Source organism: Conger conger, chromosome 16 (genome assembly GCF_963514075.1).
Source record: "Conger conger chromosome 16, fConCon1.1, whole genome shotgun sequence".
NCBI classification, from domain to species: Eukaryota; Metazoa; Chordata; class Actinopteri; order Anguilliformes; family Congridae; genus Conger; species Conger conger.
Window position 1 is genome coordinate 6,137,300 of NC_083775.1, and position 15,524 is coordinate 6,152,823.

Below are 15,524 nucleotides of genomic sequence, written 5' to 3' on the forward strand. Positions count from 1 at the left end.
CATTTGCATCTATTATCGGATCCTCATCCTATTGGCTTCAGGTTTTCCTTACGGACACTGCACTGCGCGCTTGTGATATGGGGAGAGTGAGAGAATGAAAAAGGGAGAAAAAGAGAAAGAGAGAGAGAGGGAGAGAGGGAGTATTAGAGAAAGGGGGGCGAGGGAGAGAGAGAGGAGAGGAGGGGAGAATGTGCGCATTAATATATTCAACCGGGTAAGTTAATGGGATATCTGCCGCTTCGCTTTAGATCAAGTGCATAAGTCCCCTCGCTGTATCAACGCCAAACCCTTTTAAAAAGATTGATTTTGGGGTATAGCTAATAGGAAGCCTAAAGAGACAGTTTAGTCGTCAATTTCAAATTTTTAAAGATGGAATGATAGACATTTTTGAAGAGCCGAGTTCCGTTGGTAAATTGTATGAGTCCAGAATTGTGTTTGTGCCAGTTTTTCCAGATCTTATAGGTGCGATTGATTTTCCAAAACAACATTTAAACGATTCTAGCTTTCAAACTATAAGCGGTAGCAATAATTATGGTCATACTCATCAAAGGTATAGAATGCAACTGATGTGGTGTTACATACCACTGAAACAGCCGTTATGTTTGAGAAAGCGAGTGTTAACAGACCACGCATGTATAAACGACAATATAAGTTCAATGTTTACATCGTGCACTAAACGGTTATTATGTGGTTCCTCGGCCAACACCTTAAGCCTTGGGACAGTCTTGTAGATTCTACAAACACCTTTGTGTATTTAAATATTCTAACTGTAAATTGTCTGTTCTAATTTGAGTTTTGTGTAGTTGGACTGGGGGGTAGCTTGTGGAGGGATTTTGTACAGAATAATATTTATGAGCAAAGCACTTTATAGGATGTGAGCAGCATTCAATAACCGTTGCAGCGTTCAATATCCGACGACAGATTTGCTAATGCGTTTTTTTTAGCAAACAGATTTTCACTCCGTAATGACAGTTATTAATAAATAGTCAATATCTAGGTTATAAATATAATACATTTCTCGTGTACTATAGAATTTCTATCATTTATAAAAGTAAGCTATTAGGAATAGGAAATGGTAGCTATGTTGGTTTTTGAAAGATATTTTAAACATGTATTTCTGTATGTATGGACATAAGATGCCAATAGCTAGAGGTGTAACTATGGTGACGTAAAAACGTGCATAATCATATTTAAATGTAATTTTGTGTTTAATGTGTATTTATTACTTATTCAAGTGAAGGAAAATGTGTGTATTTTTGTTGTTTTACGAACATGTCATATATTTTGGAATCTATTGTTTATGTGTGTGTATGATTTTGTACTAGAGGCATTGAGTTGTTTGTGTGTAATACCATTTTTTTTCTCGCACCGATCAGACAGGCAAAAGCCTATACCAGATATTTGATAATGGTGATACCATAGATATTCTGAATGAATTATCATTCTGAAATAAAAAAATCTGAAACTAAACAACGCTGTGTGTTATTACAAAAAGTGTTCATTGTTTTTGTTGAGTTTATATTCCTAATTTCCTTGAAAATTCCTTATGAAAATGTCAATAGCTTTACGAAATAATTTGACAACAGAACTTGAATATGACATTTGAAAATGAATACATCTAAATGTGTGAAATGCATAAATGCAGTTAACAAATGCAATTTAAAAAATCACTCGGGTTCGTGTACGAACAGACACACACACACACACACACACACACAGCAAAGGAAATGTTTTTTTTAAGCCAGTGGTTACATTTTTACTTTCAGTCGACTACAATATATCAAGCATGAAAATAATTAACTTGGCTTCATTGAGAATATCATACATTGATGTTTTGGTTGTTTTTCCCTAAAACAATATCGCCATGGTCGAAAATACCGACGTTTAAAAAAACACTTGGAACACATAACAAAAACATTATTTGATCAGCTTACCTAAACATATTAACTTTAATAATTCATATACTTGCATTCTTTGGAAAACCATGGTGGACCAGAAGAGAATTTCAAGGATATGAAGTTTTGCTGAGCAGGACTGGCTTTCTGTAGCCGGAAGTCTCCTGGGAGCGAGGGGAAGATGATAGAACATATCGGTGGAACAACATTGCCATCATGCGGCCATGTATAGGTAGTTACACGATGTTGTACGAAAGTCTATCATGTTTTTTTAATAAAGGCGTGCAACGCAAATAATCCAGCGTGTCTCAGTCATATACGCATATGCATTTTAAGTTTAGCATATTAAATTATATATTTTTAAATGAGAAATAATATGGTATATGTTCCCGAATTTATCTCTAGGTCTATTTTATCTTTAGGTCTATTTGTCTGTTGCATTATACCCACGAAATCATTTCTACGCGTGTCTCTTTATGGATACACACACGCACGCACACACATACAGACACACACATATGCATGTAATGTATTATTATTATTATTATTATTATTATTATTATTATTATTATTATTATTATTATTATTATTGTTGTTGTTGTTGTTATTATTATGAGGTGTTACTGTTATTAGTATAGCAACAATACATGTGCTTATAAATACGATTATTTGAGACAGTTGGAATAAAGGAGAATATCCCTAATTAAAAAGTAGTTTCCATACATTTAATATGTGTGTCTGTGTGCGTGTACGGGATAAACAAATAAAACTATACAGCAATTGATTATATCTATATAAACAAGTAGACTAATAGGTTGTGTGTGTAGGTGTGTAGTTATATGTACGTAAAATAGATATAGCCAAACCAAATCTGAAATCAGCACAATATAAATTGCATTTAATTTCGTTACTCTTATTCTTATTGTTCTTATTGTTCTTATTATTATTATTATTATTATTATTATTATTATTATTATTATTGCTACTACCAACAGTAATAGTCTTAATCCTATCATAGCCTTTGCCGTTATCTTGTATTTGTTTCGTATGCGTTTGTTCGGCGATTTTTTGGGGGGGGGGGTTTTTAGGCTACATGACATTTTTTCTCTTATTTCTCATTTCTTCAAACCCTAAGCAATAAATACAAATACTTGGATAAGTGAAGGGGGCACGGGAGCAGATAAAATAACCCGTTTTAAAGTAGGGTAAACGCTTCCTCGGACAAGACCATTGTTTCTGATTCCGAGACCATTCCGAGACAATTGAGCGTTTGCTACAAAATGGAGAGCCGGGTATGCGCGCGGGGTTGTAAACAGATTAAGGTTTGCTATCCCAGACGTCTCGCCAGAACCTTTTTGAAACATTTTATGGCTCACTATCTGGTAGGCTGGGTGATCTCTGAAATTAAACAAAAGACGCAGCCTAAGACTAGACTTAGCAAAGCATCTGGAAGGCCAGACCTCTCCGTGCAAAACCCCCTCCCCGAGAAGAATTTGTAAACAACAAATGCTGGCGAAATGCAAAGAAAACAAAGTCCTGGTCCGGACAATCAATAGTCCCGCAAAACGATTATTAAGGAGGTTTTTTGTACCATTTCCTTCCCCAGTGTTTGCTTTTACAACCGTTTAGTTCTGAACCCTCAGAAATTTATACCCTATAAAGTTTTATTGCAGTCATATTCTTTTACTGCGGCACACTACATCGAATTTTCTTTTCTTTTTATGACAGTCGACTTCCCATCCCCTCCTCCAAAGCAAGCGCGCACAGCCCTTCGGTTTGTTTCGTTTCAAAATACCAAAATAAAACAAAAGAGCCGATAGAGGAAAGGGAAAAGGAGAGAAAACGCGCCTATGTCCAACTAGGCCTCGTTCCCAGAGGAAAATCCGTGCGAAGATATTTTAATATTTATATATACCTCTCGGTATTTTACATATTGTATTTCTCAATGAAACGGGTTTCATCTCAGATAATTATTGTATCTGATAGTCGTGCAATGTATTGAGGTTAAACCTGAATGAAACAGATGTTAATGTTTTTTTTTTTTTTGTTTTTTTTGGGAATATGTGACCCAAGGTCTCGCAACACAATGCTGCATACAAATATAAAATCACATTCTAAAAACATAATGACATAGTGCTTTGTATCACAGTGCTGTCCCGTTACATTTTAGGCACAACGGGTCCACTATTCGCCTAAGTCACACGTTCACGAAGAAGCTGCCCTTGGTGAAAACAACCATTACAATTACCCCACGTCATTATAACCTACCAATTGCAAGAAACTATGTAGTCCAAACACTACTACTTGAATTTTTGTCTCCAATATTGCTTCAAGCACTCCAAAACGACATGAACACTTCGATTTCAAACCCGGGTCCCTGAATGAATAGTATTAGGTAACACGTTGCAAAATAAGATACTGGGGTATTAGTCTTGTGAGGGTTAACCAACAAATAATTAATGTGTTTAATTAGTTTAAAATAGTTTTGGTTTTTTTCCATAAGTCGTACTTCCCTTTATCTATTATTGGAGGCAAATGTTGCAGCTGTGTGCATATTTTAAACACGTGCTTTTAATTAAAATGAGATGAAAATATAACTGTATTAAAGCCATGGCATATTGGCATTACGTTCAAAGAGAATGCGTTTGGGAACAAGTAGCCTACATGTGCGGGATGTACTGACTGTTTAGTGGGGTGGTTTGAGGATGGTTTGTCAAATTCTTATATTTTCCCTCAGTGTTCCACAGGCCCGGCGCATAATTAAAGCCCCAACACATGGATTGATTATAAACTCTTTAATACAAAACTCAGCGTTAACATCTCTATGTCAGCTGCAGTGATAAACCAAACTACACATATGCTAGAAGAAGGGAGATGACTGCGGTTAAGAAGGCAAGACACAAAAGCGCCATCAAAATGCGTGTTTGCAAGGAACGAGTCTCTGGAATAATATCCGTTCTTCGTTTGCGTTGGTCCGACCGAAAATCAGACGGTAGAGGTGGGGTTTTTGTAGAAAATGGGACACGTTTCTTTTGGAGAAAAGCGTCGTGCTTTCGCGTGTTACTGTACAAAGGCCATGCCACTCCAGAAACACCAATAAGTGAGACCTCCATTCGTACCAGTCCGAGAGTATCCTAGAGCCATAACGAGATCACTTACAAGCTGTATCATACATTCAAACAACCTGGACAAATAATAGCATTTGGGATGGTCTTTATTGACCGCATAACTGTACAAGTCTAGTAGTTGGATATGTGAACTGGACGATAAAACGTAAATGCTTAAAACTGAGAAATATGATCTCTATGTATTCATTAAAGACTAGACTTCATTAAAGTAGGCTTCATTAAGTTTTACTATCCAGTATAGAGGAAAAATATATTGCAACTGAATGAATCGAAGTTATAGGCTACGCTCAATCAATAAATTATCAAACTTCATCTATGATATCTTCTTAATATGGGATGTCAAACCACAACACATTTAACACTTAACTAAAGAATGAGACTCCGTGGTGATACAATGTAAACATTTGACTCATAAAGGAGATGGAATTTCTATTACAAACAAGTTATTATACATTTAAGGACACACTGAATCTCCCTTGCAAGCATTTTGAATACAGGAATCTTCAGAGTTGGGTTAGTGTAATAACTAAATATCCACTTCAATGTTTGCGCAACATTTCTTATTAAAGAAAAAAAAACAATGTTCAATCTAATTTAAGCTGGGGCCTGTGTATGTACTACCACGGTGACAAACTGTGCCACTCTGCTGACCACTTCGGACCTAGAGGCCCAATTTTCGGCACACGGTCCTTTGATGAGAATGCGCTTGTAATCGTGCTTGTAGCGCCTTATATCAAGTTTACAGTTATCAGATAAAAAATAACCACTGGGTGTATGTGCGGTTTACGCGCATCTCCACTGCTGAATTTATGTATTTGACATTACAGGCCGATGTATTTTAAAGGATGCATAATTTGTCCCGTTTGTTTAAAATTGAAAATGTAGTTTCCTACCTTATACTTAGGAATGGACAGTCTTGAGGTATATTTTCATGTATTTATTTGTCTAAAATGTGTAATGTGAAACTGATATGAAATTGATCACTACCACCGTCTCTCAAACACTGCATACTTTCTTCAAAATGGTTTGGCGGCTCAATCACAATTTGGCCTAATAATGATAATATTAATATGGCGTTTTTGACGATACGTGCATTGTTCATACAAAGGGCAGTTATTTAAAATGACATCTACCTACAAACGTTTCATATACAAGCACAGAGAGATTGAATCATCAAAAAAGCAATTTAGGTCTATATGAATTTTTAATAATCAACGTTACATATTTAAAATAAAAAACACCTGTTCTAAGGTCAACTCACAAACTATTACAGAACATTATAATGGGATTTTCTTCGAAAATATGAATGAAAAACAAACGCACAAGATTCTACTAATCTAACTGTTCATGGTGTAGGGAAGAGGGAGAGATTTTTTAGAGCGGAATCCATCCTTGTAGTTGGGGGCGGGGAGGGGGGTTGTTGACCATGCCAGGACTAATCTTTGGGCTGGTCCTTATTCATCTTCTTCATTTTCATCCGTCGATTCTGGAACCATATTTTAACTTGTCTCTCAGTCAAGTTCAGTTGGCGCGATACTTCGTGCCTCCTGTCCCGGGTGAGGTACATGTTGAAGAGGAACTCTTTCTCCAGCTCCAGGGTTTGGTATTTCGTATACGGACACCGCTTCTTCCGAGATGACCGGGCGTGGAGCCAGTTGGCAGATGGGTCATCTGTAAACAATATCGAACGCAGGGTTTTAGCGAATCAATATCAAAAAACACGGGAATGTGCATACAACTAATTCCAAACCACTCGCACGCAATTGACATGTGTACCTGTCTGGGGGAAAGTAGGCCTATGACATATGCTTTATTTGCGTTTAATGAATTGCAAGTACAGCGCAGTGAGCTGTCTGTGGGTGTATGTAACAATGAACTGACGCTAACAGTGCTATACCCCGCCAGCTCCAAAGTAACCTTCTGATACTAGTAAGACTGGAGTAATCAAAACTCGGGCTAGGTATTTCAGAAACTCATAACCGATGCCCCTCTGAATACCTCAAATGGGCTTCTACTGGCGTATTTGTACTTGCACAGCGCCAAACAGTGAGATGCATGCGCATTGCCAACGCTGCTACGACTGAACAATGCTCTGCGTTCCCCTTGTTCATACTCGGGTTAATTTTGAGCATTCTATAAAATTCATTTTAAGCATTCTATAGCACTACAAGAAAAGTCCTCGCAAAATAGCACCCTCTTGACCAGAAGTGTGGGCGCCTTCGTCGCGTTGTAAGAAGCAAATGTGTTAAAACTATAAATGTCTTGTCAGACCATTACCGGAAACCCAACCATTAATGCAGCTGCCCTCAGCACATTTTTTTGCAGTTCTTTTTGGGGAGATACACGGTCGGTTGTAATGGGCTGTCTTTCCCAGGGATGCTGGTCTCCTCTGAGACATTGGCAGGAATGAACTTGCATATCCAAATGCATGTTTCCTTTACGAACATCCACTAAAAGATTGCGCACAGAACTATGGTATTAGGGGAGACGCAGTCAATTTAGCCCTTTTCCATTATGATTTCAAACGCATTTTCAACACACAGCGCCAGACTTCCATCTAATGGCCTTCAACACGGCTACCGCGACTGTCCAGGGGCCAGTGAGGGAGAAGTAGGTTTTGTACCACGCAAATAAGTTTCCTTTCTACAATTTCCCAAAATCGCATATGTGCCGTGTTATACCTGTAATCCAGTCCAACAACCTTTGGGGTTCAAATATGAGTGAACGGTTGATTTTCGGTTGTCCAATAGGTCATATAACTTACAAAGATGTCGCTTTAGGGCAGCTTTAGGATGCACAAGTATGGGCTGAACCCCCCACCAAATTATTTCACAATTGGGGAATGTCTATTCCTTCAAATTCCAAAAACCCACGCTTTGACCGTGCACATCACCTGTCTCCAATATCCCAAGTGTTCTGACGCAATTCTCTTCATATGATTAAAGGGAAATACCCTTCAAAGGATGATATATGCCCCGCAACACTATGCGCCCCAGACAAGTCGGGGGAGGCCATATTATCTCAATACTTTGAAGACAGCCCGGATCTCTGATTTATACGTAAACAGATTTGTGTCCTTAAAAAACGCAAACTTGTTTGGCAAGTAACCATAACAGCACGAAACGGCCACGGTCACATTTGTGAAGGTGTCCAGTCGCTGTTGCGATGCAGTGTTCTGAACAATGGCCTTTTTCACCTCCGGGCTGCGGCTTGTTCGTGTATCTCTCCCCGTAAAGTTTGCGTAGTGTTTTATTTCCTTTTTTCGTCGTGTGCTATATGTCCCTTGGTGCCTCCATTTCAGAATTAACGTGGGTGCCTGTTACCCTTATAGCTTAATAAACTTCAGGGGCAAATAATGGTTTTTCGCTCATGGGCCACTGCAAGCACAAAGAGGGACGTATAATTCTGAACTTCATTGCCCTTGCTTGTAGTTTATCCTGGAATCCCGCCCAGGGAAACACAGAGGGAATTGCTGTTTTTCACTATCTTTTATGGTTCGTGTTGTATGAGGGCCATTTATTGAATTATAAACAGTGTTTTTCCACACCAGTCGAAGACGGCTATATCGAAATGACCACCATTCAGGAAGCTGACCCCCCTCTTATTTGAATTATGTCGCCAATATCTTATTTTTCTTTTATCTCTGGTTCCCAGTATTTGTCCAAGCCCGGCTCAGCGCAAGGCCTAATGAATCACGCAGTCAACTGTTAGATAACAGGCTTGGAAAAGATTTCTTAAAACGTGTCTCTATTTTACCGTAACCTATCGTCCCCCAAATACGCTGTACGATGCGGGCAGGGCAAGCATTCAACCACCACGATGTGACATTCTTAGAATGGGTCTGTTAAGCAGACATACAGACCTGGCTGTTGCCAGTAGTTGTCTTGTCTCTCGTGGGGAAATATTTTAGTTTACTGATGGAAAAGAAATGTTCACGTATACTACAAGGCTGGCAACGTATTAACTCCCTTTCCATAAGTCGGTTTACGTGTGGCGTAAAACATCAATCTTCCCAAAGCACCGCAGTCCCATTCTCCAGTATATGCATTTACACGTGTAGAACCTTGGACAACTTCCAGAAAACAATTTCATACTCTAAAGCATTTTCCTTTTTTGTCGCCAAATAACGCTGGTTATACCTTGTCATTGAGAGCTAAAAGTTGCTTGGTTACAACGAACCGGCCCTTCAGAAACCATAATAACAGTATTCGGAGTCTTCGGAGATCCCGAGAAAATATCTTATTCACAAAGTAGTATTTCAGAGTGCACAACACAATACGATTTTGGCACGAAGTGCCCTTTTATGCATACAAAACAAGTTAAATAATAAACATCAAACACGTGCAATCCCGTGCAAATCACACACCGCGGCACACAGAAGCTAAAACTAAAGCAAGTGCATTGCGTAACAGCTCGTCAAATGCATCTGTGGACGTGAGTTTTCGTTTGAAAATGCGCATACTTGAACTAACATTGTAACACATGGGTTTTACAACAAGCCGATTTTTTCTCCGTGCGTTTAGGTCTTGCCCTTTGTTCTTTTTTTTATGACAGCGTTTTACAGACTGTTTACTTCCTCGTTTTATAACTTACTTTGATCTGCACCTTCTTTGTCCTCGCTACCTTCACAAACATCCTTATTGTCCTCGAAGCCGGAGCCTTGATTGGAATTAAACTCTCTAGCCGAGGAAGACTCCAAAATGTACTCGTGTCCTCCGATTTTGGGGGGTTCCCCGAGATGTCCCAAAAGCGGTTCGAGCTTTACTTGCCCATGTCCGGCCAGTGACTCGGACCTTGGGGCGCACTCAAGCCAAGTGCGAAGGTATCTAGAGTCCGTCGACGGCACGGGCTGAGTCGGAATATAAGGATGGTAGACTGCGGGCAAACCATTGGAGGCGTGGGGACTAAAAGGATTCCAGGAGGCGCCGAAAACCGGTGGCTTGGGCTGGAAGCTGCAGGAGGGGAATTCGGGATGGTCACTGTGTTCTGCCGTCTGCCTGGAACTGGAGTACTGTACACCGGAGAACTTGGCTGTAGTCGGGTCTTCGCTTTCATGACTTATGATGGAATCGACATAATAATTGCTGAGAGTTCCAGAAATTGACATTCTCGGACATTATACAAAACGCGGTTCATTGAGGGTAAAAATGTTTAGGACAGAACTAAAATTTGTATGCTACTGTTCTCAACTTGGTCGCCAACAAAGTAGAGCCACGGATGCAGAGCTGCTCGCTCCTAGCGAACTGATTGGACAGACTTTTTTTTCGTGAGCCTGATAAAGCGTCAATGAGGCGTAAATCAATCCGCCGAGGGGCTGCCCAGAGCTCTCCTCTTCTCGCGCTATCCATATTTCCCTCTCTAAATAAATTGCTTTGTTTATGTAATATGCAAAACAGGATTAAGCCCATATATCTCGGCATATCTAGAGTATCCGCCAAATAGTCTATCTCGTTAAATTATGCGTCGCTCTGACATTATTATATAGAATGCATATGGAAACCATTACAGCCCAGACAGCGCAAATATGAACGCGAGAATGGCACCCGAGTATAACTGATACATGCCTCGCAAAATGACAAGATATTATGATTGAACTCGGGGATGATTAAAACACTTTGCATGCGGCGTGTGAGCGCTTGAAGTGACGTTTTTAAAATCTAATTAAGATCTCTATTATTTTATTTATCACTTTCACCTGAGTGTATTCAGTCGTGTTATCGGTTTCATGATAGCATTTCTTGGATGCGTTTCAAATTTGCTTCGCAGCTTTTTTTTTTTTTTTTTTTCTACGTTAGGAACGTCCATGTAAAATGCGATTTATTGGGGAAAATTAACTGTCATTTTTCTTAACGAGTGCGTTAAACACTAGTTCTTGGCGTCCCCTCTGTATTTGTGGAAGAAACTACTTACACTTTTCAGTAGTTAAATAGTATAATAAAAACTACATCGGGCGGCTTTGATTTTTATAGACTTGATATACAGCCTGTGGAGAGAGCCGTAAAAGGCACCGTTGTAGCATTCCGTCTGGAAAAAAAGAGGAAACGTTCGTTCGCTGCATTCACACCCACAATGACAATGTAAATACGAGGAGAATCAAGATTCACAACGCGTGAGACTTAAACTGTAACATGCAAACAAAAAAATGTTAAAGAGGGCATTGCGGGTCGGGAACGGAATACAATTTCATTTTTTTTTTTCTGATCGTTTCTCGGATGACCTGGCACAACTGCGCACCCAAGCGTTTCTGGTGCTGTCGAATGTGCTCTTTACTGGTCTCAAGTCCCTCCGCGCAAGGAACCATTTTATTTCTGCGCCGGGACGACCAGAATCCACGCTGCGGTGGTCTTGCGTTCAACAGTGGCATTGGAAACGGAAAAGATACAGCGAGTGTTCAGTGCGCTAATATAAACAATCACTTTTCTATGCCCATGCATTAGCCATCGAATCCTTAGGGAGAAAATTATTCGACTTGATTGTGAGTTTCTAAATGTTCAGTTAGATTGTGACATCGACTGTATCGTTCTAATTTGAAACCTTTAAAGTGCCTACAAATCAAAATGTTCAGTGAATGTTTCATGAAATAATTTTACAAACCACACTTGTTACATAAGCCCAGGGTTTTAATTAAATCCAGTTGAGTTTCAGACTGCATGAATCGTCCCAATGTTAAACTGGGAGGAGGCAAACAAATCCAACCAACATTCCTTTTCTGACATGACATCTAAATATTCCAACATAATGCAGCCTGTATAAATACATTTAAATGTTTAATTAACAAGGATTACACTGGCCGTTTGCAATTAGCACCGTTTGCTCGATATATTATATTCAATCACATAGCTGCCTTAGACACATTCAGTCAGAAAATATGTTACATAGGCCTAGCTTTTTGGAAAACATTTTTTTTCCCGGCAGTTTTACGAGATACATATTTTCACCAACACATAAACACATAAACTCTTGCCATTCAAAAATCAAAAGCGTAAACTGTTGAATAGTCTATATGTTTACTGGTCATTTTAACAGATTGTCATAGCGTTGCCCTTGTGGGTTTCTGCAACAAAAATAGAATGGCTTGAACTATTCGAATGTGAATGACACGGGGAAACGTCAAAAGTATGACTCGGTCGTATTTTATTAAATCAGACGTCCATAAATATGCGATTTCAGCCCATTCACTCACAAACAAATATCCATATCGTTCGTGCATTTCTGTTCTCATGCCAAACAAATAATAAATTACACGTGTTTCATTAGATTGTTCTATATTTTCCGCGGAATATTCCTCATTTACTGTGTAATCAGTTTCATGGGAAGTTTGGGATCTGTTAAATACAAACCAACTCCGTGACTACAGTGAATACTATGTCGTTCTTATATGCCTTGTGTATAGCGCGTTCTGTAGCTCCTTATGTATTTTCAGTTTTATGCATTGCAGTCTAGGTATTGTGCCCTTTCCGTTCTTATAAATAATATATTATGCATTTATATTCTAGTTACGACCTGGTTTCCGTGAACTAAATGTTTAAAATCTAATTTTAGTAGAGCCTATATCTATTTAGAATCAAATCGTGGGTTCAAATAACTCGCCCAATATCATTTAGGGAAGCATGCATTATATCCGTGATCCATCAGTATACCGTGTGTGTGTGTGTGTGTGTGTGTGAGAGAGAGAGAGAGAGGGAGAGAGAGACAGAGAGAGAGAAAGAGAGAAAGAGAGAGAGAGAGGGAGAGAGAGAGAATGCAAGTATAACGGGAAGGAACAATAATGGACCCCTCGCGTGATAAAGATATATTGGCATTGATTTCCTAGACCTCGGTGTACTTATTACTTGTGGATATTTAATGCAACGGTGACAATATTGAAAGTGGATTGTTTGCTATCAACCGGATTGCACCAAAAAATAAAGTGAAGGGAAAAAAAAAGTCAGCTAGCCGCGTGGATGGTGAAGATGTAACCTATCTTAAGTGCAACGTTTGACCTTTGGCCCGCACTCGAAGGTCAGCGCGGACTGTTTTCCACGACGGATCTGGCAGATCTGGCAATTTCGTCAGAAAATATTTTAACAAAAATACATGTTAGTTGTATACTGTGTACATTTCCTGATGCCGAAAGAATCGAAGGTAAAATATAGAATGTTTATGTTTATGTGCAATTAAATGGATACCGTTCTCAAAAACATGCCTTATGGGTCTCCATAATTGAAAACTGAGAGGATGTAGTGTCTTTCCAAATGTCATTGTGTAATTTCTTTTTTTTAGAATAGGAGCTTGTAGGCTAAGCTACTACTAACAATAATAATATAATAATAATATAATACTAATATAATATAATAATATGTATATAGAATAATAACAACAATAATAATAGTATAAAATAAATCTAGAAATACTACTAATGCTACTATTATTGCTGCTAATAATAATAATATTCATAATAATAATTACTGCTACTACTACTACTACTACTACTACTACTAATAATAATAATAATAATAATAATAATAATAATATTACAAATGACTATAATCGTCACCTCCACGATCATTGTATATAGCCTACTGAAACAGTGATTCATTTTCGCTTCAGAAGAGTAAATATAAAAATGTGTGGTCAGCGTCTATTTCGTGCAAGAAAACGTATTGAGAAGATGTATAACACTATTTTGTGCAAGATTGAGAAGATCATTGACTTAATACTTAAGATATAACATGATTTTTTTTTGCGGATTGAAGCAAAACAAAAATTCAAGCGTCAGCAAAAACATATATGCTACTACTTGTTCAGTTAGGTGTGTGTGTGTGTATGTATGTATGTATGTATGTATGTATGTATGTATATGACACGCATTACACAATTATCCACAAAGGTTTTTTGCTTATATATTCTTAATTTGCTTTATTTTTAAATGAAGATTATAAAGATTGTTTGATATTTCAGTTGGGCCTTTTTTAAGAGGTACCAACACCTCGGCTACGTCTCTAGCGTAGATATCGAGAACAACTGTATAGAAAAACTGCGATAATTTATTAATAGGCTAAAACAGGGTGGTGTCGCCATTGTGCAGAACACAGAAGTACAAATCATAAATGTGATATGGATTCATTTGGATTTTTGTTTGTCTTTGTTTCTTTACAGCGTATCAATAGGGTGTACTCAATTTAGAGATCAGTGCAAAGTTCTTTGTCCAAATAAACTGCATGCTATTTTGAAAATCTGCTATCTTGTGTTTCGTTGGTAAATATTGCGGAACACGTCACGTCACTGATTTTTCTTTAAATGACACACACTGACAGGTATGTAATTCCGAATACGTGTAAATACTGCTTCGTGTATTTGTGTTAGGAAATGGAACACATTTTATCTTATTATTCCCCAACGGGCTGTGAAAAATACTCTGAAAATGAAAGTAAGCCGGGTTCTATGTTTTCTAGGTGTTGATTTATTATCGGTTATTAGTGTTATTATACGCTGTGCTTCAATACGCCGATGATAGCAAAATGGATGCTCATCATACCCAAGTGCATCAGGGAACATAAATAAAAAATATCATGCAATATTTCAAGTTTCCAAAAAGCTTCGTATAAAGCATATGGCAAACGAAAAAGAAAAGGGCACCATCTACATGTACTTTGAAAGACTGACATGTGATTTTATTCAGTTTTATTTGGACAAAATGGAAGATTCATCCCTCCAAAGAAAAATAAGACTCCAGTTTCTTCATATTGGTACTGATACGTTGCCGTTTTAGAGTCCGTTGCACCGGGCGCACAACTGGCGTCATTCAGGCAGTTTCAGGTTCCTGTGATATTAAACTTGCAGCCCAACAACTCGAAACTACCTAAATCACACACAGCAGCAGGGTCCTCCTTGGGTTCAAAGGCGAAAAGTTGCTCGGACTCAGACGATGCAGGATTGCCATTGGACAAGTCTCCACGGTGACATCTGATATACCTCCGGCGTCAGTCCAGCAACACCGTTGCTAGGTTACAGTTCAGCCCGAATTAAATGTCGCCGGAATACGTAACTTTAGCCATAAAGGAGTCGATAAGTGATGACCAAGGTCTGATAGACAAGTTTGTCTGTTCATCAAAGTATTCCAGTAAAACCAATTTCAACCGACATCCGAATTTCAATTTCGAATTAAAAAAATAGTCAATGTTATTTAATCGAAATGCAATTACGCACGAAAACACTGTGTTGATGCTTTCAGAAGGCGACGTTGTTGCAGCTAAAATAGCCTGCTCCCAAAATGTATTTTACAGATACATACAGCTTGTCTCAGATGCTGCAAGCCACGAAGTAAAACCCTTCACTTTATGGAGTCTCCTCCAATCGGTGACGTTTAAAATGGTGCAGTCTCAACATGGCGGTTCGGACAACACAAAGGTACAGACAGACAAAAGAGTAACAATTATACAACACAGAATGTCGCATGAATGTAACACAGAACGCACATTTTCCTAATACAATTCTAAAATGTAATTACATCACATGAGAA

General features: G+C 38.5%; 1 protein-coding gene across 1 annotated transcript; it reads right to left on the reverse strand.

The window, feature by feature from the left end:
- Positions 1-6,208: 6,208 nt before the first annotated feature.
- hoxb9a (homeobox B9a) lies at positions 6,209-10,250 on the reverse strand. Its single transcript, XM_061225033.1, has 2 exons — positions 9,617-10,250; positions 6,209-6,694 (listed from the first exon to the last, which is right to left on the reverse strand). Exons 1-2 carry the CDS (start codon positions 10,128-10,130, stop codon positions 6,459-6,461), a joined length of 750 nt encoding a protein of 249 aa, XP_061081017.1. The 5' UTR covers positions 10,131-10,250; the 3' UTR covers positions 6,209-6,458.
- Between the last annotated feature and the right edge of the window lie 5,274 nt (positions 10,251-15,524).